Genomic DNA, 24,620 nt, shown 5'->3' with positions numbered 1-24,620 from the left:
AAATTGGAGGAATATAATGTGTTAGTTTGATGTTTGCAATGTGTGTATAGATAATTGTCATCTGCCCACACCTGACTGTCCAGTGGATTATATAGATGTGTTACGCAGTTGTATGCAAAGCAATTTACTTAGACTGCAAAAGTACAGATACGGATTTTGCTTTTGAAATGTGACCACAATTATTGAGGGTGGGGGGAGATTGTAAAGAGGTCTTTCTTTATGTTCTTTATATTTACCCATTATGAACCACTGGCATGTATTACATTGTTGTGACCATAGTACCGATCATATTTATGACGTGTGATGTACTTACATGACCATTTTACAAGATTATGAACGGAAATTAAAACTCAATAAAATGTGTTTAAAAAAAAAAAGGCGCTTGAGTTGGAAGCAAGATGATGCAGCTTTGGTATTTAACAACCTGGTCTTGAATAGCACCATCTGTGAGCTTCTGAACAAAACGTTTGGCCCCAAACACTTATTTTGTTTAAAACAAATTAAGCACTATAGGAGTCTGGAATACTGGGGTCACAGCGCCTGCGACCAAGTTTCTCAGTTTAATGGTGTCCCATGTGGTGGTTGGTTATTGTTTTGGTTCAACTGCCTGTCCATGGTTTCATTCTCCTCCTCATTTTTACTGTCCACGCTTCACGCATGCAGTTCTCTTGCAGTAATATCTGGAATTGTGTTTGCCTAGAGAAATAAAATAATTCTGTTTACTCCTTTGAAGATATTTATGAGGACTATTAGGTTGGTCTAACCCAACATTATTTTGTGTTATCAGTATAATAGAGGAAATCAGCAAAGCACATTGCACTTTATTGGCTACTTTGCACACACTGAATTGAATTGTGGTTTAACCAACAATAGTGTAAATAGGAAATCTCAGGCATAATGGGTCTAATAAGTGCAACAGGATCTATGACATGCAATAACTGTAGATGGTGTCTGCAAAACCAGTTCCTACCCTGAATCTTTGAATGCATTTTGAAGGTTTTTAAATGTATTTTAAGATGGTTCTTTTAAAATGATATTTATGTACGAAGTGTTACATGGTAAATTAATTGTGTCATATTGCAGGTTTTAATTAACTGGACAATAAAAGTACTCATTCATTCATAATGAGGACTATAATCTCTAGAAGAGCCAATACCTCTGATGCCTCCAGCATCACCATGCCCTTTCTCCATATATAGAAAATCAGACAGAACAGCTAGAGTGCAACCCGTTGGAGGTGAAGAAGTTAATGCGGGCAATACACTGGACAAAAAATTCCACCTCAACAGCTCACTGTTGTGTAACACACCGACTCTTTTGACAAGTTGAAGGTGTAAGTATGATATGAGAATGCTGACTGATGATGAGCATCAAGAAGCGGGAAGGGTGCCACGTGAATCAGTCACTCCTGCACACTTTGGATTCATTCAGCTGAAATATCTACACCGAAGAAATCTTGCTCATGTGAAGTTGTGGAAATATAGCCAAATCCCTGTCTCGCTGAGTCTTAGATGCAAACAGTGAACAGGAGACTTTATGCTCAGAGTTTGGAAACTTTCCAAAATAAAACCCTCCTGGGAAGTGGTTACCAAACGCTTGAGGAGGTATGCGGTTGGAAACTTCCTACTGACACAAAATTTGCAATACTGCATGTGCCAAATGCCACATCTCTAGTTGCTATAATTTGTCAGTGTTACAGATTAGCCCGATGATCACCAAAAGAGACATAGTATGACACCAGCGCAAAGTATCACCACTATTACTGGTAGCACAGCGCAGAGGGATGGTTTATTGCGTAGCATTGGAAGTCCTGGTGCTACATCGAGGTGCTGCTCAGAAAAGCATAAGAACATATATGAGGAGTTTGTGTCTATATCGAGGAACTGCATTAGATTTATTCACTATGGCACAAAAAGCTGATGCTTTGCTTGAGTTAATGTAAAAGTGAAGAGTTGAAATAAGCCTCTTATTGGGCGTGTTAATCTTCTCGCCCTCTGGTATATGTGATTATATATTATTGAACTCTTAAGTGACTGGCATTATAATGTAATGTATTACTTAACAAATGGCATTTAAAAAATGTTGTTTTTTAAAACAGGCACATATGGGTGGCTGGAATGGAAATTGGGATAGACGATGGTCTATACTGATGAGGGTAAGGGCCAGTTGATTGAATGATGTGGGTGCAGGTTTTAGCAACAGAGACCAAAGAGACTACCCAGAAACTGCCTGTTAGTCAATGCAGTTATAAAGGGACTGGAATTGAAGAATTGCTTCTGTTGCTTTTGCAGGAAGAACTACTCTACTTCCAACCTTGGCTGGAGCACTCCTTCCTGTGAGCCACTGATTGCATAAAAAGGTATCAGAGTGCCATGCTTGTGCTATGGAATAGTCTTGAATGGGGGCAGTAAACATTAAGACAATTCCAACTTGATGCAGCATGCCACTCTCCTGTTTCATAGTTTACGCTAGTAACTTTGGAGCATTATTACAGCAAAACAAGAACGAGTATTTGATACAGAAGATGCTTTAATAAGCAATACATGAGTTGAATCATACTACAATGTGTAGCAACAGAATGAAACTACGTTGCTAAAGAAAAAATGAGAACTACATAAGGAATGTATTCTTACAAAGTGATATCTGTCCATTTCCGACATCGATTACACCCTCCTGAGACCACAATGGTGAACTGAAAAAAAGACACGCTTTTACAACTCACAGAAAAAGTATACTGGCCCTGGTGGCTTCACAGTCTGTGACAGCTAAAATAGAGTTACCAATTAATATTGTATTCACTCAATATGCCAGTGTACAAATTCATGCAAATGTTTTTATTTCCTTCACAGACTTGAAGTTCTTGCTGACAAATCCTCCTCTTCCCCCCCACAACCACAAAAAAGCCACTCTGAACTAGGTACCAAACAGACACAAAATGCCAGTCTGAACTAGGCCCCTGACCATCAATTTCAAGCTTTCACCTCATATAGTGAGGGTGAAAAAGTATACCATGTTCTATCTACAACATCCTCAGCAATAGTGTTGTTGACGGGGAGAGGAGAGTCTTTGGCATGTGGGAGTGCAACATGGACAACAAGCTAGTGGGCCAGCCCCTCACTGATCACATTTATAAGCAGAAACACACAGACAATACTTTGAGGTTCCATGTTCACTTTCCCTGTCAACTAACACATCCTGGGTTATGTGATTCACTAAACCTTCTCTAAATTTGGCAGCACAGTCTTCTGAACATCAAAAAAGATCTGCTCACCTGGTATGCCCGGATCAAGGACTGCACTGCCAAGTGGTCTTCCACCAGCTTCCCTGCATTGATTGGGTTCATTCCCAGACTCTGACTCAGGACCGCTCTGGACTCCGGTCTGGCCAGATGGGGCAGCCTCGGCCCTTCTCCATTGGCTGCATCGGGATCCGATTTACGAAAAAACACATCCCAAGACTGCAGGGGCAAAGGATGAGAGAAAATGAAATATTTTGCCATGAGCAACTACTACACGTACGTCTTTTAACAAAATCTTTTTAAACATGACGATTTGTCACAATCACAGGGATAGCGGCCTGCTGGGTTCAGGACACCACCATGCCTGCGAGTACTTTTAAATGAAACAATTTTTTAATGCAGCCGTTTAAGGGAAACAAGGATGCATTAAAAAACATGAAGAGTTACACTAACTTTTTTAGGATTAGGCAATGGTCACATGAACCACTGGCTCCTACTAAAAACGCTTTTGACAACATTCACAAAGGGACCTCTTCATGTTTGCAAATGTGTTTGAGCAGCTTTTTTGAGTTGATGGTAAATAATAATGTTTTGGGGCCAGATTTCAGTTGCAAAACATGAATAGGTATGGAATCGCTATTTGGAAGGTACGTCCCAAACATGTCCCTTCCAAATACTGATTCCTTATTGTTTCCTAAACCCGTTTAACAATTCAGAAAACCTTTTGCAAATTATTAATCAGGCTTTGTACATTTCAAGAAGTATTTTAGAGGTGCAGAACCCTCAGATTGACCGAATCTGAGGTTTTGCGAGGATAAAACACCTTATGCATGAGGTCTTGTGCTCCCTTACAATAAAATGATAAATCCACTGATGCTTTTCATGAAGTGCTTCAAATGCGTGTTGATCAACAAACTAAAGTTACATTATATCAGAAATTCTACCAAAGAAGCGATCTTACTTATTTAAAACAGTACAATATAATCCTCAGAAAAGCAGACAAGACGAGCAACGTTGGTCTAATGAAAAATGAAGATTATGATACAGAAAACCCAGGCAGCTTAATAATAAGATTTGCTAAAACATTGTCCATCTAACTAATACCTGAAAGTGGCATAAGAACATTTAGCAGGATGGACAGATATCACATTTAGTAGTAAGCACAGATAATGATAGGTCCCCAAAAGATCAATAATGGATAATAAGTATTATCTGTTATGAAATTAAAGCAACTAAGTTGCAGAGTAATGACGGGAACAGAAATGTTGCGCAAAGTGTAGGAGCATGTATTAGAAGCATGTACTGAAAGCATAATGCAGAAAGGTAAACATGAGCAAAGAAGGCTGCGGTGCTTGTACACCTGTCAGACTGGAAGTGAAAAGACTACTACTCATATTAAATGTATATGAAAATACTGATGTAAAGCATATTCAGGGTTGTGAGACTAATGCCTAATGTTCAGTATTATATTTCTAGTTCAATAACTGTAATGACTGTCACAGGTTAATACCCATGATGCACTGGGCCAGGGACAGACTAATTTGCATATAGCCAGGTTCTGAGCTGGGATGGTGCAGTGAGCTAAAAAAACGGTGTTGAATCAAGCCCTGATCTCTTGACTGGGTGAGAGTATTCTGCTTAATTCAGAAACTCTGTCCATCACCACCCCCTGTTGTTTAATTACAGGTTAATACATAAGCAGTACTGTGAGGTGACAAGTATAAAACAAAACGTGAAGCATGTACCACTAACTGCATATATACAAGGCGTTAAAAAAATATCTAATACCTGAAAGCTGAAAAAACTACATGAGAAACTAAAATGATGGATTTCTAAATGGAGTTAAGAAAGGAGTATGACTGCATAGGTCCTTAACCAAATGAAAAATTTGGCTAAAAGTCTCCAAATAATATTGCAGGTTCCTTCTAATACACGGTGTTGGCTTTTTACTCTGGACCCCAGTAAAGTATATATACTTCCAGTGTTTATGACTGTGGCATTCAATGACCATCGCTCTATAGATGCACCTATCACTTACTATGCTACCCTTTCTCAGTAGTCAGGAAAATGAATACTCCTGGTTAAGTCAATTTTTCCCATTTTTTCGATTGAGGGAAAATTGTACTTATGACGTCAGAAAATAATAACGCATATCCACCTTTGATCGTTTACGATTGACAGTGCATCGTACTTACAGTGTCAGAAAACAATCAAAGAACATATTTGTGTGTAAGAGAATGGAGCATGCCAGGTGGGAGGACATCCAAAAACGTGCAGTTAATGTAGTGTGCTCTGTACTATGCGTGGTAAAGGATAAAGATGAAGTTTCTACTCCAAGGTCTGAACTGTCCATTCTGACTGCCCTACTGAAGCCTGCCACGATCTGAAGCCCAGGTGTTGGATCTTTGTACAAGTGCGCCTACGAACGTTGGGCCTGCAGCTACATTGGAAAGGACCCTCCCAGATGCTTCTCATCACCAACAATGATGTTAAGTGATGAAGGCGCCCCGCCGGGGTGCCTTCTTTTCAATGCCAATAGCACCGTTCCCGTCACTTCTTCTGTGGCTGCTGCCGCCAGCCAGTGTCCAGCTGCCACACCTTCACCTCTTGAGTAGTCTTCACGTTTGGTATTAAGAATCCCTAAATATCATTCTGGATCGCTCGCCCTAACCCAGCTCCACTGGTTGCCAAAAATGCAAGCAGATCATTTTCAAATCCCTTTGTATCGCCTTCAAAGCTCTTAAAGACATCGGTCCTGAATACCTGAAACAAAAATGTATTTGGTACCATCTATCCAGAACCTTACATTCCTCATCAGCATGTAATGTTATGGCTCCAAAAATCAAAAAAGGTAACTGGGTCGGCAGAAGTTTTATCTATAGTACAGCAAAGAGATGGAACTCCATGCATGTTTCCCTTAGGGCCAGTACAATCCTTAAAGCTTTCAGAAAAGACCTGAAAACATGGCTTTTTAATCATTGATCCCGTTTGGGACTGGTCCTTCGTCTGGCATAGTGTTTATCTGATTTGTTTCTGTTTTCTTCTACAGCAGGTAGCGCCTAGATGACCTTGGGCGTTAGTTGCGCTATATAATAACAATTGCATTTCATTTCTGTGCAGGTTTCAAAGTAATGGGTTTCACCATCCGCATCCTCACAGCCTCAGTCCTGACAAGATGCTGCTTCTCCTTTTCGCCACTGCCTACGAAGTCTGCATTGACCAGCTGCCCACCTGTTACAGAATCCCACTAAGGTTCTGGCCTTCCATCTTTTCAGCAGGTCTGCACTTCATCAAAGTGACTGCCACTCTGAATACCAAGACAACACCTATCTTCATCTAATGGAAGGGTACTGAAAAGGCTTGAATCTTTCTTCTTGCTGGATCTGCAATCACTATCCACCAATGCTCGAGAAGTCTTGCTAATGATTCCTACATACCTCAGTAAAGAAAATCTTATCTCAGCTTTTAGTTTAATGGGCATCACTAAGAGAACAACCCATTCCACACAAACATACTGGTGCATCATGATGTCCCCCATTTTCCTGATCCAAGTACAATTGCTGCGGCGATCGACCAGGCTTAAAATGATCACAGAATCATTTGTGAGACTCACAATGGCAGCATCTTTGTGGACCACAATGCATTTTACATTGTCATTGATTTGATCCCAGACTATGTACACTATATAACTTTTGAATTGTTTCACGAGTCCTGGATTTCCTTAGTCGGCCCAACAAAGAATATGAAATATGTTTTGTCTATGGTAAACAAGCCGACCCTTGGCTGCCATTGGACTGTTCTGGGATTTGTTACTCGTATTTTACACCTACCATCCATCACACTCCTGCCAAGTTTCCTCATTGACAAATATTGCCCCATAAGATTTCTATTCTCTTCCTTATATATGAAGCATGACAGGCTATCCATGAGACCCGACTTGAAACTAGAATCTAGGTGGAAGCAACTAATGCTTCCACTAGCTCACTGGGACATGTCTCCGATCAAAGGAATGCAAAAACAACAGTTGATGGACAGAATGCAGAACAATATCATACATTAACCCCAGTACAGAGATCATGGCCTAAATCCATTGTTTTTTTGCTCACCATGCCATTCCAGTTTGAAGCCAGTCATATGCAAATCAGTCTTGACCCTGTGCCTTATGGGAACAGTCCAGCCCGAACTGCCAAGTCAGGTCCTCCCTGGACTGGAAACAAGCATCCTAGGACCGGTTTCAGGCTTTCAACTCTTATCAGCCAGGATAGCTTGATTCCAGTGGCATGGAGAGCACGGGACTCACGTCTGAGCATACCCGTCCCACTCGGGGTGACAAAGTCCATTATCCCCTTTGGTATCGCTTTGTTCGCGCTAAGTTGGCAGGGTATGCCCAGACGTAGGTCCCTTGCTCACTTTGCCACTGGATTCAAGATAGCCTGGCTGATGAGGGTTATGAACCCGAAACCGGTCCCAGGATGCTTGTTTCTGGTCCAGGGAAGACAAGGCTTGGCAGTTCGGGCTGGACTGTTCCCATGAGGCACAGGGTCAGACTAATTTGCATATGGCAATGTCTGCACTGGGGTGGTGGAGTGAGCTAAAGAATGATGATGGATTAAACCCAGATCAGTTGACTGGGGGTGAATGTTTGATTTGCTCAAGCGCTCCGTCCATCATCCCCTTTGGTATCGTTTTGTTCGCCCTAAGTTGGCAGGGTATGCCCAGACGTGGGTCCCTTGCTCACTTTGCCACTGGATTCAAGATAGCTTGGCTGATGAGGGTTATGAACCCGAAACCGGTCCCAGGATGCTTGTTTCTGGTCCAGGGAAGACATGGCTTGGCAGTTCGGGCTGGACTTTTCCCATGAGGCACAGGGTCAGACTGACTTGCATATGGCCATGTCTGAACTGGGGTGGCGGAGTGAGCTAAAGAATGATGATGGATTAAACCCAGATCAGTTGACTGGGGGTGAGTGTTTGATTTGCTCAAGCGCAACGTCTATCATCCCCTTTGGTATCGCTTAGTTCGCCCTAAGTTGGCAGGGTATGCCCAGACGTGGGTGCCTTCCTCACTTTGCCACTGGATTCAAGATAGCCTGGCTGATGAGGGTTATGGACCCAAACCCGGTCCCAGGATGCTTGTTTCCTGTCCAGGGAAGACATGGCTTGGCAGTTCCGGCTGGACTGTTCCCATGAGGCACAGGGTCAGACTGATTTGCATATTGCCATGTCTGAGCTGAAGTGGTGGAGTGAGCTAAAGAATGATGATGGATTAAACCCAGATCAGTTGATTGGGGTGAGTGTTTGATTTGCTCAAGCGCTCCGTCCATCATCCCCTTAGGTATCGCTATGATCAAAGGACTGCCTGATGAACTGTCATTTAACAAAACAGAATAGCTCTGAATGCTGTCCTGGATGGTAAGGGTGGGGTCTGTGCCATTGTAGGCTCAGAATGTTGTAACTGCATATCGAACACCTCACTTAGAATTCATGAGCAAAAAGATTGCAATAGGGATAGTGTAAAGAAATTGAATGAAGCCCATGATTAGTTTAGTCGTGATGGAAGCAGTGTTTGGTCATGCCTGATAGGTACCTTTTGAGGCTGATGAATGTAAACCTTTGGATAATACTTCCAATGCTAATTCATTTTGTGATAATTTGTTTTTATACGTGTATGCATGTGTGCCATTCATTGTCTCACAACCAATAAAGGCACTGACCACTCAATTTCTTTTACTATGACTGCAGAAGAATATGGAGGCAATTGAAATATTAATTAATCTACTTTTGAAAAATGCAATGACAATGACTTTGAAATAGATTAATGTCTATGGATCTGCTTTAAGTTTGCAATTAGAGGTGCAAAGGGGGGGACAAAGTCTTTCTGTTGTTTTATATGGAATTACTACGAGATTTGCAATCGCCATGTTGATTAACCTGCAGTCATTTCTACAAATCCATATATTAATGAGCTTGAGTTATCTTCCCTCTGACCAGCACAGACCTCGTTTTCATGCCTGACACAGTAAAGCAAGAAGTCTGATGTATCTTTTCCCAGAGTCCTTTTTCATTCTTCTCATGAGAAACCCATGCATCCCTCAGTGCCATAATGTAAATTTTCAGCTTTTGTCACATGTAAGCAGCTCCAACTACATTTTAGAGGAACAAGTATAAAAGTTGGGGACATCTGGAGATGGGTTAGCACTATGTGCTCAACTGTGTGGTGATGCGAAGCTCTGTTTCTCTGTGCTATAATATTCATGTTTTTGCTGAGTTTGCATTATAAACATGTTTTAGACCTCTAGTAGGCTTGGAGTCATCTATCACAGTACTTTTTATCAAATCGTTATCTAACTATATATCATCCTGCTTTCTCTGACAGCCGGGTCTGGTGGCTCAGTGGACTAATGCGTCCATTGCAGGGCCCTGTGTTCGACCTCATGGCCACAGGTTCAAATCCTAGCGGGTCCACTCAGCCTTTCATCCATCTGAGGTCGATAAAATGAGTACCATTGAGTTGGGTAACAATGAACATCTGTTATTTAGCATCAAGAGACCTCTGGGTGAACATGCGCTTTACAAATACACATGTTATGTTATGTTATGTTATGTTATGTTATGTTATGACAGTCATACTACTGATGTTAAACACAAAGCGCACAGAAGCCAAGAGTTCCCTGTTTTTCTCACTTGTTCTCAAGTAGGTTAAATGAACAAATACAACTAAACTTGCCAGTAAGGTGCTCAGGGTGCACTTCAATGTGGGTGAGAAATTAAAAAATAAGGATGCAAAAAGATTTTGTCAGGAGCACTGATTTTAAAAAGTGTGGCAAACAAGTTTCCGTAATCCTTAAGACTTCTGTCCAAGGAAATATGAGAATATGATTGGCTGATGGATTATCTAGCAATATCCAGAAGCTCTCTATGCAGGTTGCGGTCCTGAGCGGTGAGTGGAGTTCTCCGTAGCGGTGTCAGTACTATAGGTTTCACTGGGGGCTGGGGAGCAGCATGTTTTAACATTATGGACACGCTCTGCGCAATGGAGATGGGAAGCTAATTTAATGAACACTAAAATAGGCCATTCTGTTGCAACAACAATGTGTCTATTTATGCAATGATCAATTAGGAAGGAAGGTTGCTGACGCTTTTCATCTTTCAGAATTTTTGATCCTGCCTTCAACCCCGCTTCAGTCTCAGTCTAGTTCTAGCATTTATCCCTTTTTTAGTTTTCAGGCCAACATTCATCTCCAGTCAGCCGTAACTCATCAGTGATTCAAGATCACTACTCTTCAACCTGGATATTTCCAAGGCGCAGCCATGTGATATATCTTTCCTAGAGAATAGCTGTTCTTTCCTCTGGTTCCTTTCCGTGTGTTCCTGTCCACCACGGGAAATAACAAGTTGGCCTTAGGGAAATGCTTCTCCTAACTGCTTCTCCTTAAACCAAGAAAAAAAGGTAGCATCCAGCATCAAGAGTGGACCTACCACTAATAGGCTGAGAAGCTGTACAAGATTATTGGCATAACGTATAGTTGGAATGCTGTGGAAGCAGTTACTGCTGGTTTCTGTACAACTAGGAGCGAAGTACAGTGGTATAGAGAGAGTATTGTGGGACATGGCATTTGGGAGCATAGGAGATATCTAAGGATTTGTGGGCCATTTTAGATAACGGATTAAAGAAAGTGGAATCTGCATCTAACTTTGGAGTGTTAAGAATTCTTCACTTGACTGTCACAGGTTCAATTGGACTTATTTAACTGTTACATTATCACATGATGCTGGCTGGAAGGGGCTATATGACAAACAAGCATTGGCATAGCCAATATGTCTCGCCTTTGGGACCTTATAAGTATTTAGTTATGCAGCACAATATCCTTGGTGCAGCAACATTAACGGTTGCATGGTTAAACACTAAAAAGGTCCCAAAGGCGAGACCTATTGGCTAGCGTCCAAGCAAGGGGGGGTTCCCTATCCAGATCTGCAGCGGGAACTTGCCGGACAATTTACATTAAGATGTTTGATTCATGGACATTTTCAGGGTTGTCTTTGCTTTGTTGTGAAAACTAAAGAGCAGACCGAAACGAAGATTTGAACCCATATACCCTTGAACAACCGACATAGTACCATGGCACTCGTGCACCGCAATGCTTGCACCAAAATCTGCACAGAATTATCAATGCAAACACATTTGCACCGATTGCTGCAGAAACCTGCTTTGTGCAACCATCCATTGGTGAAAATATCATATTTACACTTAGAAGGTCGGTGCAAAAAAAGCTCAGGCAAAATTCACTGCACTTGTACAAAGTTTACATAGTCTGGCCACACTCAGATGTTTTTCGTTGTCCGGTCTGCAGTTACATGTGTGCTTACAAGCATCTTTCTGAGCGTGTGTGTGTGTGTGTGTGTGTTTGAGAGAGAAAAACAGAGTGAGAGAGAGAGAGGGACATAATATGAGAGAGAAACACAGACAGCGATGGAGACAGATAGGCTGCAGAAAGAGTGAATGAAAGAGAAAGAGCAAAAGTAGGAGAGCAGCAGAGAGAGTCGTTGAAGCTGACAGTGAAAAATGTGTGTGCAAAAGGGAGAACGAGAGTGCCACTGAGGCTAAGAGTAAATATGTGTGTGTTTGAGAGCGCAAGAGAGAGAATACAAGAGACGAGTGATAGCTACGAAAGGCAGATAGAGCTAAATAAATTATATCCATGAGAACCACTGTTTTCTAATGTAATTATACACCTAGTTTCGTATAGGCAAATGGGTTGGTCTTGTTGTGTAAGAATATGCTCAGTGTGTTCAACCTGGATATATGCCCCCATCATGTTCAAAGTTTACCGCCACCAGTGTCAGAAGAAGTCATTCAGCAATGTGAAGGAACTAAAACGAGTGCTGAGTTTATTGAGATGAATGTAATTCATCTCAATAAACGATCACCTTGAGATGAATGTAATTCATCTCAAGGTGATCGCCTGGACCTTCTTCCAGATCGGTTGCTCCCCCACGCTCCAGCTGAACTGCAGCTGCCTCGCTCTGTCTCCTGGCGGTATCGTTTTGTGAACAAGCATTTTCAGCTGTTTTTGTGTATCTGACTGACCCTCGCAGCCTAGAAGCGCTTTGCTCGCGCAGCGCCGCATTATTCTATTTAATTAATTAATTGGTAGCGCGACCTTGCTGAGGCTGGCTGAATTGATTTTGGTACATTGAGGCTTGTGTGTTTACTTGCAATTGTCCTGCACACTCGGCGCTGTAGTGAATTTGCTGCCCCTGGCTCCATTAGCCTTTGACCCTCCATTTTGTTGTTTGTTTTCCCCTGGTCCGCCCCTCCTCCCGCCACCGCCGCCCAGCTGCTGCCCCTCCCACGCTCCGCCCCCTCCAACATCCATTTATGGCCAATGTCCCCACGCGCTACGGACACGCCGAAGGTGCGCCAAAGGTAAGCCCGTCTACGCCCATCCGCGCCTGGACCGCGCCCAGCGCCCGACCCCCTGGTCCTCGTAATGCCCAGCCCTCCCGCATTACCTACGATGCCGCCACCCTCCTAGCCCTTAACCCCGGTCGCGCCCCCAACTGCGTCCAAGCCGCTCCTGGACACACCCATGGACCTTTCTCTTGCTACTCCTGCAAATTCATCGGCACCGACAACATCTCCGCTACGACCACACCACAGATTCCCGACCCCAACAACCTACAATGCATCCTTCTCAACACCCGATCGGTCCACAGACACGCCATTGACCTATGGAATCTACTAGACACCATCTCTCCAGACGTCGTCGCCTTCCTAACAGAAACATGGATGAACGCTTCCTCCGCCCCAGACATCACCATTGCCATCCCTGAAGATTATAAGATCACACGCAAGGACCGTACCGGCCACACAGGAGGAGGAATCGCTATTGTCCATAAGAAATCTATCCACATCTCAACCAGCTCTGACGTCAATCTCGCCAACTCTGAACACCTTCACTTCCAGATCCACATCGACCCCAAGACCACACTCAGAGGCACCCTCCTCTACAGACCACCAGGACCCCGCGCAAAATTCAGTGAAGACATCACGGACTTCATCACTCCACACGCGCTCCCCTCCAAAGACTACATCCTTCTGGGAGACCTCAACTTTCACCTTGAAAAGAACAACGACCGCAACACCACCACCCTCTTGGACAACCTCGCCAACCTCGGACTTAAACAACTGGTCACTTCCCCCACCCACATCGCAGGTCACACACTCGACCCCATCTTCACCTCCAGCAATCATGTCTCCTTCAGCCACACTACGGATCTCCTCTGGACTGACCATAGCTGCGTTCACTTCACCTACAACAAGCCGAAACCCACCAGCCACCTCCAACCAACTCTGCAAAGAAACTGGAACAAAATCACCATCGACCAGATCTCCTCATCGCTCCTTCTAAACACCCCAGCCCACTCTTCTAACCCAGACCAAGCCGCCGCCAACTTCACCCTATGGTTATCCAACACCGCCGACATCCTAGCACCACTGAAAAAACGTCAACGCAAACCTGGCAGCAAGAAGGCCTCATGGTTTAACGATGATCTTAAGAAGTCCAAGAAACTCTGCCGCTCCCTTGAAAAGGCCTGGAAAAAAGACCCAACCACTAGCACCAAGGACGCCTTCAAAAACGCCACCCGCACACACCACCAACTAATCCGAAAGGCCAAGAAAACAGCATTCAAGGATCGACTAGACAACAACGCCCACAACAGCAAGGAACTTTTCAACATCGTCAAGGAATTTACCAACCCCTCGGCCAACTCCAACGACATCACCCCCTCCCAAGCCCTCTGCGACTCCCTGGCATTATTCTTCCACAACAAAATTGCAGACATCCACAACAGCTTCGACAACCAACCCGGAGACCAACCCACCCAACCATATGCTGAACATTCTCCCCCCTTGAACACCCTTAACGACTGGAACCCAATCTCCACTGAGGACACCATCCGCCTGATGAACTCCATCCACTCAGGATCCCCCACAGACCCATGTCCTCACCACATCTTCAACAAAGCAGACTCCGTCATAGCACCGCAACTCCGAGACGTCATCAACTGCTCCTTCAACTCCGCCACCTTCCCGGAAAGCTGGAAACACGCTGAACTCACCGCCCTTCTGAAAAAACCCACAGCGGACCCCACCGAACTCAAAAATTACCGCCCCATATCGCTCCTTCCTTTCCCGGCCAAAGTCATCGAGAAAGCTGTCAACAACCAGCTCGCCGCTTTCCTCGAAGCCAACAAATCCCTCGACTCCTCACAATATGGCTTCCGAGCAAAACACAGCACTGAGACCGCCCTCATCGCAGCAACAGACGACATTCGATCTCTACTGGACAATGGAGACACAGTCGCCCTCATCCTCCTCGATCTCTCTGCAGCCTTCGACACAGTCTGCCACAGCACCCTTTTACAACGCCTCAGAAATATCGGAATACAAGGAAAAGAACTTGAATGGATCACCTCATTCCTCACCGGAAGAACCCAGAGAGTCCGCCTTCCACCATTCAAGTCCGAGTCCACTGAAGTCATCTGTGGCGTACCACAAGGATCCTCACTCAGTCCCACCCTCTTCAACGTATACATGAGCCCCCTTGCGGCCATCGCTCGCCAACACAATCTCAACATCATCTCCTACGCGGATGACACTCAACTGATCCTTTCTCTCACCAATGACCCCAGCACCGCCAAAACCAACCTACACGAAGGAATGAAAGAAGTTGCCGAATGGATGAAACACAGCCGTCTGAAACTGAACTCAGATAAAACAGAAGTCCTCATCTTAGGTACATCCCCCTCTGCATGGGACGACTCTTGGTGGCCGGAAGCCCTTGGAAAAGCACCCATCCCGACAGACCACGCACGGAACCTAGGCGTTATCCTGGATTCTTCACTTTCAATGAACAGACAAGTCAGCGCCGTATCCTCATCCTGCTTCAACATTCTTCGCATGCTCAAAAAAACATTTCGCTGGATCCCCACCAAAACCAGAAAAACAGTCACCCATGCTCTGGTCACGAGCCGACTGGACTACGGAAACACCCTCTACGCAGGTACCACCGCTAAACTCCAGAAGAAACTCCAACGAATCCAAAACGCCTCAGCCAGGATCATATTAGACATCCCGCGTAACGAACACATCTCTGGTCACCTGAAAGACCTCCACTGGCTACCCGTCAATAAGAGGATCACTTTCCGACTGCTAACCCACGCACACAAATCACTCTACGACATCGGACCAGATTGCCTCAACTCACGACTTTCCTTCTACACCCCCTCCCGCCAACTACGTTCTTCCAGCCAAGCCCTCGCCACTGTACCTCGCATCAACAAGACCACCATGGGAGGCAAATCTTTCTCATACCTAGCAGCTAAAACATGGAACTCACTCCCCACTTACCTTCGCCTTACCCAGAACCACCTAGCATTCAGAAAGCAACTTAAAACGTGGATATTTGACAAGTAATCCTCCTCCCCTCCCTAAGCGCCTTGAGACCCTCTGGGTATGTAGTGCGCTATATAAATTCTTTGACTTGACTTGACTTGACTTGACTAATTACTATCAAAAAAGGAAGGAATCAGGAAAGCTTAGATTTAAAGAAGGCTGCGACGGCCACAGACGGCCCGCCCTTTGCCCGGGCTTAGCCCGGCGCACACCCGCGCGCTTCCCGCGAGGCAGGAGATAGAAAATGATTAAATGCCCCGTTGCAGGAAAGGGGGGGCTGCGGGGCTGCGTCCTAGCCCGCTTCTTTCTGGGCTATGTAGTCCGCTTCAATGCCACCAGGCGACGCGACTCCCGCAGACTGGGAGGCGCGAGAAGCTAAAATACGGTCCCGTGCGGGAAAGGGAGGGGCTGCGGGGCTGCGTCCTAGCCCGCTTCTTCCTGGGCTATGTAGTCCGCCTCAATGCCCTCAGCCACCAGGCGACATGATCATATCTGTAACATAAGGGACACTAAGTTCAGCATGGATTCCATATACTGAAGTGCTTTTTGGGGCTGCCAGCAGATACTTTAAGAAATCATTTTCTACCACCTGAACACCTTCACACTTCTTGTGCCCCATATACCCGCTCCATACAAGGCTATGCTGAGACACTTTTGCTTTGTAGATCTTCTGCATCATCTCGGGTGGGTTAGATCCTAACCGCATCGCAAAAGATCTAAGGGCCCAGCAAGCCTTGACAAACATTTTCTGCCTATTGTCTGCTAACTGTTTCCAAGAGTTAGCCTTATCCAATAAAACCCCCAGGTATAAGAAAGTGTCGGTGAGCTCAATCTTCGTAGTAGATATTGTTATTTCCCTACATTTTGTTAATTTGTTCCCGCACTTCATTACATATGTTTTTGACTGGTTCACCTGGAGGCCCAGTGCACTCATATAGTCAACGAATCTGGTAAGCAGCTGCTGCAGGGCCAAAGGGGTACGGGCCATGAGGATCGCATCGTCGGCGAAGAGGAGGGCCGGGACAGGGCATACGCCTATTTGTGGAAGGTCTTTAACATGTGTCGCTAGGTCTTTCCCGACACTATTACTATACAATGAAAAAAGAAAGGGAGCCAGTAAGCATCCCTGTCTCGCACCTCTTTCCACGCAAAATGTCACAAGTCAATGGCGAAAGAATTCAGGGCACTTCATGAAAATATATGAACGTAGGACCTTGCCTTCCCATATGCAGTATCCTGAAATGCTAAATTGAAACTGATACAGTTATATATCCTAAACAGGGCCTACATCTCTCCCGCCATTATTAATAAATGCTTCCCGCAGGCCAGCGCCACATGTCCCCATGTGTAAGCAGAATCCGCAACCTTCTAACACGTGGTTTGGGCGTGTCCCTCTTTAGGGCCTTCCGGGTCTTGAATAACAGATTCAGTATCAAATGTCTGCTACCCCTTCAGAGTAAGAATGCATCGTCAACCCAATGGTAACACTTTCATCCAGGCAGGTTCTACACAGCCCAAGGTCCCTCCCCTGTCCTTCTCTTTTACCCATAACCACCTGTTTTAGGTTTTGCATTTATTTCTTACCATATACCACGCAAAAGTGCTCATACTTTTATAAGCCCACTGGCATTCAGCAAGGGACAGCACATGCTGCATTATTTTCTGGCAGGATATTGAGTAAACACTAGTGTCGCCGTGTCTCTCTTTGTCGCACGTGTACTCCATTCCCGATGTATGGATATAACAATTGTCTATGCTACTGTATCTTGCAATGTAATGATGAAAAACCCCAAAACAATTTTGTGTTAAAAAAAATGAAAAAATGAAGTGGCAATAAGACTAGGCAGCTTTGGAATCTGGCAGTCCGGTATTCAGCAGCGCCGGCGGCTGGCTTCTGAGAATACATTTGAGCCCCGGCCCTTATTCTTTTACAAATTAAGCACTGTGCAGGGCTTTAAGTGGCATGAGAAAACTGGGTGGTCTCTCAAAGGGGCGTGGCCGATGTAATTGGGGCGCGGCTTAAAACACGTAAACTAAAAATCTGTGCTTAGCATAGTGTCCTCCTTCTCGACTGGTATTTTGCTGCTTCTGTCATTGCATCCAGATATAGAATACAGGTAACATTTACACCTTACAACAAGCCAGGCCTATTGGCTTTGCTAGTGTTTGTTTGTTGCATAAGATAAATAAGCAACAACTATGGCGTTGTTGTATATAATATTGAAAAGCTTCAGTTCTGAAATGAGGAGACTCTGAAAGAACTATAACGAGTCTTTTTGAAGTTGTATCAAAGGCAATGAGGGGTGGCCCTGCTGCAGAGGTAAGATTGTTGTTTTGGTCCTGAGGGTGAGGGCAGCTATGGAAAGCCCGATTGGAAGCCGTCTCAGCACCTGCCCTTTAGCACTGGCAGGACCCGGTGCTGAGCACCCACAGGACCCAGCCCACTTAAAACTTGGGTAATATGTATTACAGAATATTGTGAGGCACGTGGGTGTCCCTGTGTCAGTTGGTATGAACTCAGCATTTGCAGAAAGCTCCTACCAATAATTCCACGTGACGAGAAGCGACTCCGTGCGGTGTTTCCATTCTCATTTGGTCTCCCGCTTCTAGAGGCACGCTGGGAAAGTGCTGACGCTCCAGCCGCTCGCGCCCGGCCGTGAAAGATTCATTTAGCAAGAACACAAAAAAAGACGATTTCTTTTAGACATTGAGCCTCTTGAATGTATTGACCGCTGCGTGGAGTGGTCTGGACATATCGTCGGGAGAAAAAAGCATCACTTGGCCGCACAAAATTCGTTTTCCGTCCTGGTAATTGTTGTAGGCAGACATCAATCAAGGCCTTCAAAGCCGTTCAAGTATGAGGACTCCTGTAGAGTGTGAAGTGATACAGGCAGCAGGCAGCAGGCACTTGGCGTCTCACGGCGCCTGCAGTGCCCCCGAGGGCCAGCACCAAACTGCACGCAGGTTTCTTCTCAAAACGGTGGCACCTTCGTGGAAACTAAATCTATACTTCAAGCTAGTAACTTATAGTAATACGTTTAAAGAGGTGAATTTAGCTCAAAGGCCTTCTTTAGATCAGGCAACAGTAGTCTTTGAGCTACGTGTGGTGGAAATAAGGCGACAGGCAATTATGTACCTGCTTTTCTCCTTTTTGTTTCCTCCCACCTGCAATTTTGTGTACGTCCTATTATTGAAAGCCATTTTTTCACTTCCCAGAGTACTGAACCCATGTTACTGGGTAAAAGTGAACGGTTCTTTCCTGGTCGAAACGTTTAGCCTGCAAGAAATCATAATCCCGCTCAGGGAAAGAAAATGGTTTCCTGCTTCAGTACATCAAGGTTGCTTGTTGAAACAAAAAGAACTAAGTTTTCCCATGCTAAGTACCCCAATGAATGCCTTAAATAATTAATTAACCCTTGTGTAAATGCCCTGCGATAAACTGTCTTAAAACAAAAGGATATAAAGCTCCATAGTCTATTGATTCATCCAAGTAAGTGAATGTTGACAGACACCCCCATATTGCACGTTTTCTTCATTTGAGGTTAGTGAGCCGCACAGGCAGTGATGCTATAGAACTTTTTCCCAGTTATAAAAAGAACCCTCCACAAAAACCAAGCACTCCAAAAAACTGTAAAGATTAGCTTCACCTAAAAGCTGAAACCAATTAACTTAGCAAAGTGACCAAAAAACTCTGCCGCGCTATGCGGAGTTCCGCAAGCGGCAGTGTGCGTTACGGGGCGCCATTCAAACAGATTTTTAGCACCACACGCAGCGCAAGAAGGTGCTGCTTTTCTATCCGCTCGATTAGATGTTCTCCTCGAGCGGCAGCTTCCTCAATGTGAACAAGGTTTTTCAACGCAAGTGGTAGCAACCATCCGCGACTGCCCGCATTAAGAAATCTCACCGGGAGGTGGTCAGGAGTAAGATTTTCCCCGTTCCCACTCGCCAACTTAACATTGGCAAGCGAGGAAAAAACTCTGTTCTGCATGTTTTACAGTACTATGTGCGCTATGCGGAGTGGAAAAAACTCAGCAAACTCCGTGAGTAGAGCGGAACTTCACACCCATGCCTACTTTTCGTCTGGCAACAAGAAGTTGGGATGTGCCCTGTGTCACACCCTTTTGCTTCACTTCATGTCTAAGCATTGCTAAAAGTTGTACTGTAGTGTAACTGCATTTATATCACTAACAAGATGCTAAAGTACTTTATGGCGAGTAGTATTCTGCTCAAGAACCCAAGCTTAGTGGCTAATTTAGTGATTTCTAGTTATCGTGTTCAGCCTTGTGTTCTAAGTAGAATACCTTTTGTGCATTAACACCGTTCGTTTGTGGTGGAAACCAGTAACGGCTTGTGGAGGGAGTGCTGAGGGGCGGTGAGGCGAGGCGGGGGAGGAGCAGGGTGGGGGATAGTAAACTACGGAATAGGGCCGAACGGAGGTAAATAAACAAATATATAAATAAAACAAATTTTGTTGCGTGCGCTGCATCGCATTTGGCAATGCAGCGCGCGCCATGATTTTTAAAAATGTATTTATTTGTTTACTTACCTCTGTTCAGTCGTATTCCGTAGTTTACTACCCCCCCCCCACCAGTGCTTAATTTGAGCAGGTGCTTTCAGGTGCTCAGCACCTGCACTTCTTTCACAGGGCCAGGGCTACAAATTCTGACCCTGCAGGTGGTGGTCTCAATTTTAATTGTTCAAATTCAAAATAAATAGAATAACATACATTGCATGTTGACTGGCTGGTAAATGTTCATAGACAGGCCAGCATACGCCTGTCCAGGCAGGCATGATTGTGTATCACCACGTAAGTGAGGATGTTATCTCGCTAATCACAAATCCAACAAGTCATCGACAAATTATGTCTTGCATTCTATTCCCCGAGTCTGCTGCACCCTGCCACTTCCTGAGCCTAAGCCTCCCATTGGATAATTGTAGCTGGAGGCTGGCTCAAGACGGAGATGAGGCAAGGAAGCTGCGAGAGCGCATTTGAAACTTGGGAGTGAGGGCTCTTGAGGAAGAATAAATGAAAGTAAGTGTGGACTTTCCACTTGCTGTGTAGCCAGAGTAGCATATCCTGCAGCCCTGCATTGCTGCTATCCTCAACGTGCTCGATGCTGCTGTAGCCCAACACAACGTTTGTGCGCCATGGCGTCACCTATAGAATCTGTGCGCTGCACCCCACATGGTAATTGCTGAACGTGTGTGAGTCCAGTAGGCACCACAGCCATACTTACCAGCATTGGCAACATTACGGCTGGGGACAATGCCTGTGCTGTAGCAGGCAGGGTCACAGCAAGCTGAGCAGTGGATGCCAATGCCGTCACCATCCCTGGACCTATTAATTACAGGCAGCACTAGTAGTGACACCACCTGCTGTGCTCGAGCAGCTACCTGTTCTGCAAATAACCCAGTTATACTGCACTGATTAATATATGCAAAAAAAGCATTTTCATTTGGTGTACATTTTGTTTTTGCACTCTGTGTAGGTAAGAAAGTAAAACACATGTCATCTTCCTCTTCTTTATTTATTATTATTATTATAGGAGTTTATAAAGCGCCTGGTGACGCCTCCCGGCGTGTCCCCGCGCTAAGGAGAGAGTGTTGCTTGGGTGGAGGGGCAGCGGGCAGTGATTAGATAGTGAAAAGATAAGTTTTTAGCTGTTTCCTAAAGGATGTTTCGTTTTTTTCCTGTCTGATATTCATGGGGAGGGTGTTCCACTTTTTGGCTGCGAGAGTACGAAAGGACCTGCCTCCAAGTCTGGCCTTTTTAGGGCGCGTTGTTTTAAGCAGACCTGTTCCCTTAGAACGTAGGGATCTGTGGGGTTCGTAGAGTGAGGCTAAGTCAGACAAGTAGGAGGGGGCTCTTTGATGAATGATCCTGTGGCACCAGAGAAGTGCCTTGAATACTATCCTCTTGCTGATGGGCAGCCAATGCAGAGTATCCAAAGAAGGTTTCGAGGGAGCTCTGCGCGGGAGTCTTAGCACGAGACGTGCCGCTGAATTTTGCAGGACTTGTAGTTTTCTAATATTTTTTTCGGAAGTGCCCAGCACCAGCACATTCCCATAGTCTATACGGGAAGTGATAAGAGCCTGCGTCATGGTACGCCTGGAACTCAGTGGAAGAAGATCCATGGTGCGGCTAAGCGTCTTCATAACTCCAAAGCACTTTCCAACTGTTTTTTTTTACATGACTGTCATAGGAGAGTTTGTTGTCTATCCAGACACCCAAATTCTTGGCCTCCTGACTAGGGGTAGGTACTGGTCCCAGACATGTGGGCCACCAATCTTTGGTCCATTTGGGGTTGTTCCCCCCTATTATGAGCACCTCTGTTTTTGTTCCGTTTAATTTGAGGCAGTGCTCATTCATCCATACAGCCAGCTTGCACATGCAGGATTTAAAATTATCGGCCTCAGAGGAGGGGGCTTGAGACAGGAAGATCAGGAGTTGGGTATCGTCGGCGTAGGAGACAAGCTCTACGCCGAACGATTGGACCACCTCTGCCAAAGGTGTCATATATAAGTTGAACAGGGTGGGGCTCAGGGCAGAGCCCTGAGGTACCCCCTGTTCTAAGGTCATGCTGTCAGAGAGATAGGTCCCTCTTTGGACCTGAAAGCTTCTGTTGGTAAGAAAAGCTTTCAGCCAACCTAGAGCCTCTTTTGTGACTCCCGCTCTGTTTAGACACTGTAGCAGTATGGAGTGAGCTACAGTGTCAAACGCGGCACTGAGGTCCAGCATGATCAAGGCCATGGTTTTGCCCTTGTCGGCTCCCTCCCGCAGAGTTTCAGTTGCTCTTAGGAGTGCTGTCTCTGTGGAGAAGCTCGATCTGAAGCCCGATTGTGAGGAGTGAAAGGTTTTTTGGGTTTCAAGATGGATCATAAGTTGGGCATTAGCCACTTTCTCAGCTAATTTAGCGAGGTAAGGGAGTAGCGAAATTGGACGTAGATTCTCCAATATATCCTGGCTCAGGTTAGGTTTTTTCTTGATGGGGAACACTATGGCTTTTTTCCAGTCCGCGGGGAGAGTAGCTGTGGAGAATGATATTTGCAACATGTGTCTAAAGTGCGGCTCCAGGACCGGGAGGCTAGCAGTTAAAATTTTAGGAGGTGCGGGATCGCGTGGCGAACCAGATTTGATACTTTTACAGGTTTTTATCAGAGTTTCAGCAGGAGGTATAGAGAAGGCACATAGGCGGGCTTGAGTGCCTATATGATCTTCGCTCTCTGTAAAGTCAGTGCCAGATTTTATGTTGCTGGAAAAATTTGCATAAATGTTGGTAATTTTATCAGAGAAATACTTGGCAATTTTATTGCAGGTATCCACTGAATCATTATGGGAGGTGGGATTGGACTCAACTACAGAGATTTCCTTGTAAAGGTTAGGAAAGACAACAGGAAAACACAGAGTTCAAAATAGGAGGGACATGTACAGGCTGACAACAGGGGTCACAGGCAGCAGCAGTGTTATAGATGAGAGAGAGCAGGAGTAAAGAGGAGAAAGAAACAACAGGAGAGGAGAGAGATAAGACGGAGCTAAGTAGAAGAAAAGGAGAGCGAATCAGATACAAAGAGAAAGCAGCCATGATGTGAAGAACAGAGCATTAAGAAGAGAGAAGATAGAAAGAAAGGATCTAGAGGACAGGACAGAGGAATAAAAGCAGACAAATGATAAAACGGAAACACAGCTAATTACTGCTAGAAGAGTGATCGCAAAGAGCCAACATCGAGGGGAGAGAGAGCAGAGCATGGATACAAGTGAAGAGGAAAAAGGGCAGGGATAGAATGAATAGAGGGCAAATCAGAAATGCAGGGAATAAGGTAACACACCAGGTGTGACAGAGATGATAGAAAACAATTAGAGAGGTGAGAGGATAGACAGAGCAAAGACGTAGGGGACAAACAACAGATCAAGGTTAGAAGATAGACGGGCGTGGCCGGGTGCCAATGAGGATGGGTGCCTTGACCCCGAGCTCCGCAGGGACAGCGATTGTCCCCGCAAATATCCGCACAATATCCTTGACAGGGCGCTTCTCCATCAGCGCCCTGGGCCCCTTTGGGAAGCGTCCACAACCGGAGAAAAAACCGGAGCTCTAGCGCGCAGTTCGGCCGAGCTGCGGCAGTGTAAATCACTGCGGCGGGCCGAGAGCTATTAAGCCGGATCCGGCGGGCCGGGAGGCCATCTACTCGGGGCCCCGGCTTTGAGGCCTATCTTCGCAACCCCGGTCGGAGGGGGCAGCGGCATCGGCAACATCCTTAGGCGCAAACATTGGGGCAGCGCGCCTCCCATCTGCATGCTGAGACCCGGAGGGGCGTGAAGCCCGTGAAGAACACGTCAGCCCCCCCCCCCCCCGGAGGCGCCGAATCGGACCCGTAGGTTGCCGTTTTTGCGGGCCCGGTCGGATCTGGGCCCGGGGGACGGCGTGGGTGTGAGGCAGACGGGGGTGGAACAGGACACAACTGGAAACACCCCTGATGTGAGGGGGGCCCTGGACTCGAGGTCACGGGAACAAGACCCAACGAAAGGTGCTGAGGCCAAGCTGGCACTGGGGGACGCTTTGAGCCAGGCCTGTAGGGAGTGCCCCGGGGGACATGGCCTCTGGAAAGTGGTGATGGGCGAGACAAAGCCCTGCAGCACAACTCTGAGGCTGTGAGTGGTGCGGAGGCCTGGATTCATTGTGGGGGCCAGGGCGCCCGCCATACATATCGTGGAGCAGGGGGACATTCTGGCATCCCAGAGGAGGTCATTCCCCGGAGTGGAGACGCGCTGGTCCTACGTACGGATGAGACTGCCCGGTTGGGGACTGCGCAAGGACTCTACCATTGGGAAGGGCATGTGGAGCTAGAAAGAGGTGGACGCACGGCCACAGCCTTGCGGATAGGTGGGCCACTCCCCCATAGGGGGGCGTCTGCCGCACGGAGTTGG

At 45.8% G+C, this 24,620-nt stretch overlaps 1 protein-coding gene across 3 annotated transcripts in view; it reads right to left on the bottom strand.

Annotated features, from left to right (window-relative positions):
* OGDHL (oxoglutarate dehydrogenase L) overlaps positions 1 to 24,620 on the bottom strand; it is a 707,295-nt gene that overhangs the window by 559,748 nt on the left and 122,927 nt on the right. For all 3 annotated transcript variants that reach the window (XM_086922073.1, XM_086922074.1, XM_086922075.1), the window contains one exon: positions 3,272 to 3,457. In XM_086922073.1, the coding sequence (XP_086778199.1) occupies positions 3,272 to 3,457 (186 nt within the window). The remainder of the gene's footprint in view (positions 1 to 3,271; positions 3,458 to 24,620) is intronic.

Source organism: Lissotriton vulgaris, chromosome 5 (genome assembly GCF_964263255.1).
Source record: "Lissotriton vulgaris chromosome 5, aLisVul1.2, whole genome shotgun sequence".
Lineage (NCBI taxonomy): Eukaryota > Metazoa > Chordata > Amphibia > Caudata > Salamandridae > Lissotriton > Lissotriton vulgaris.
This window is presented reverse-complemented; position numbering and strand designations above follow the sequence as displayed.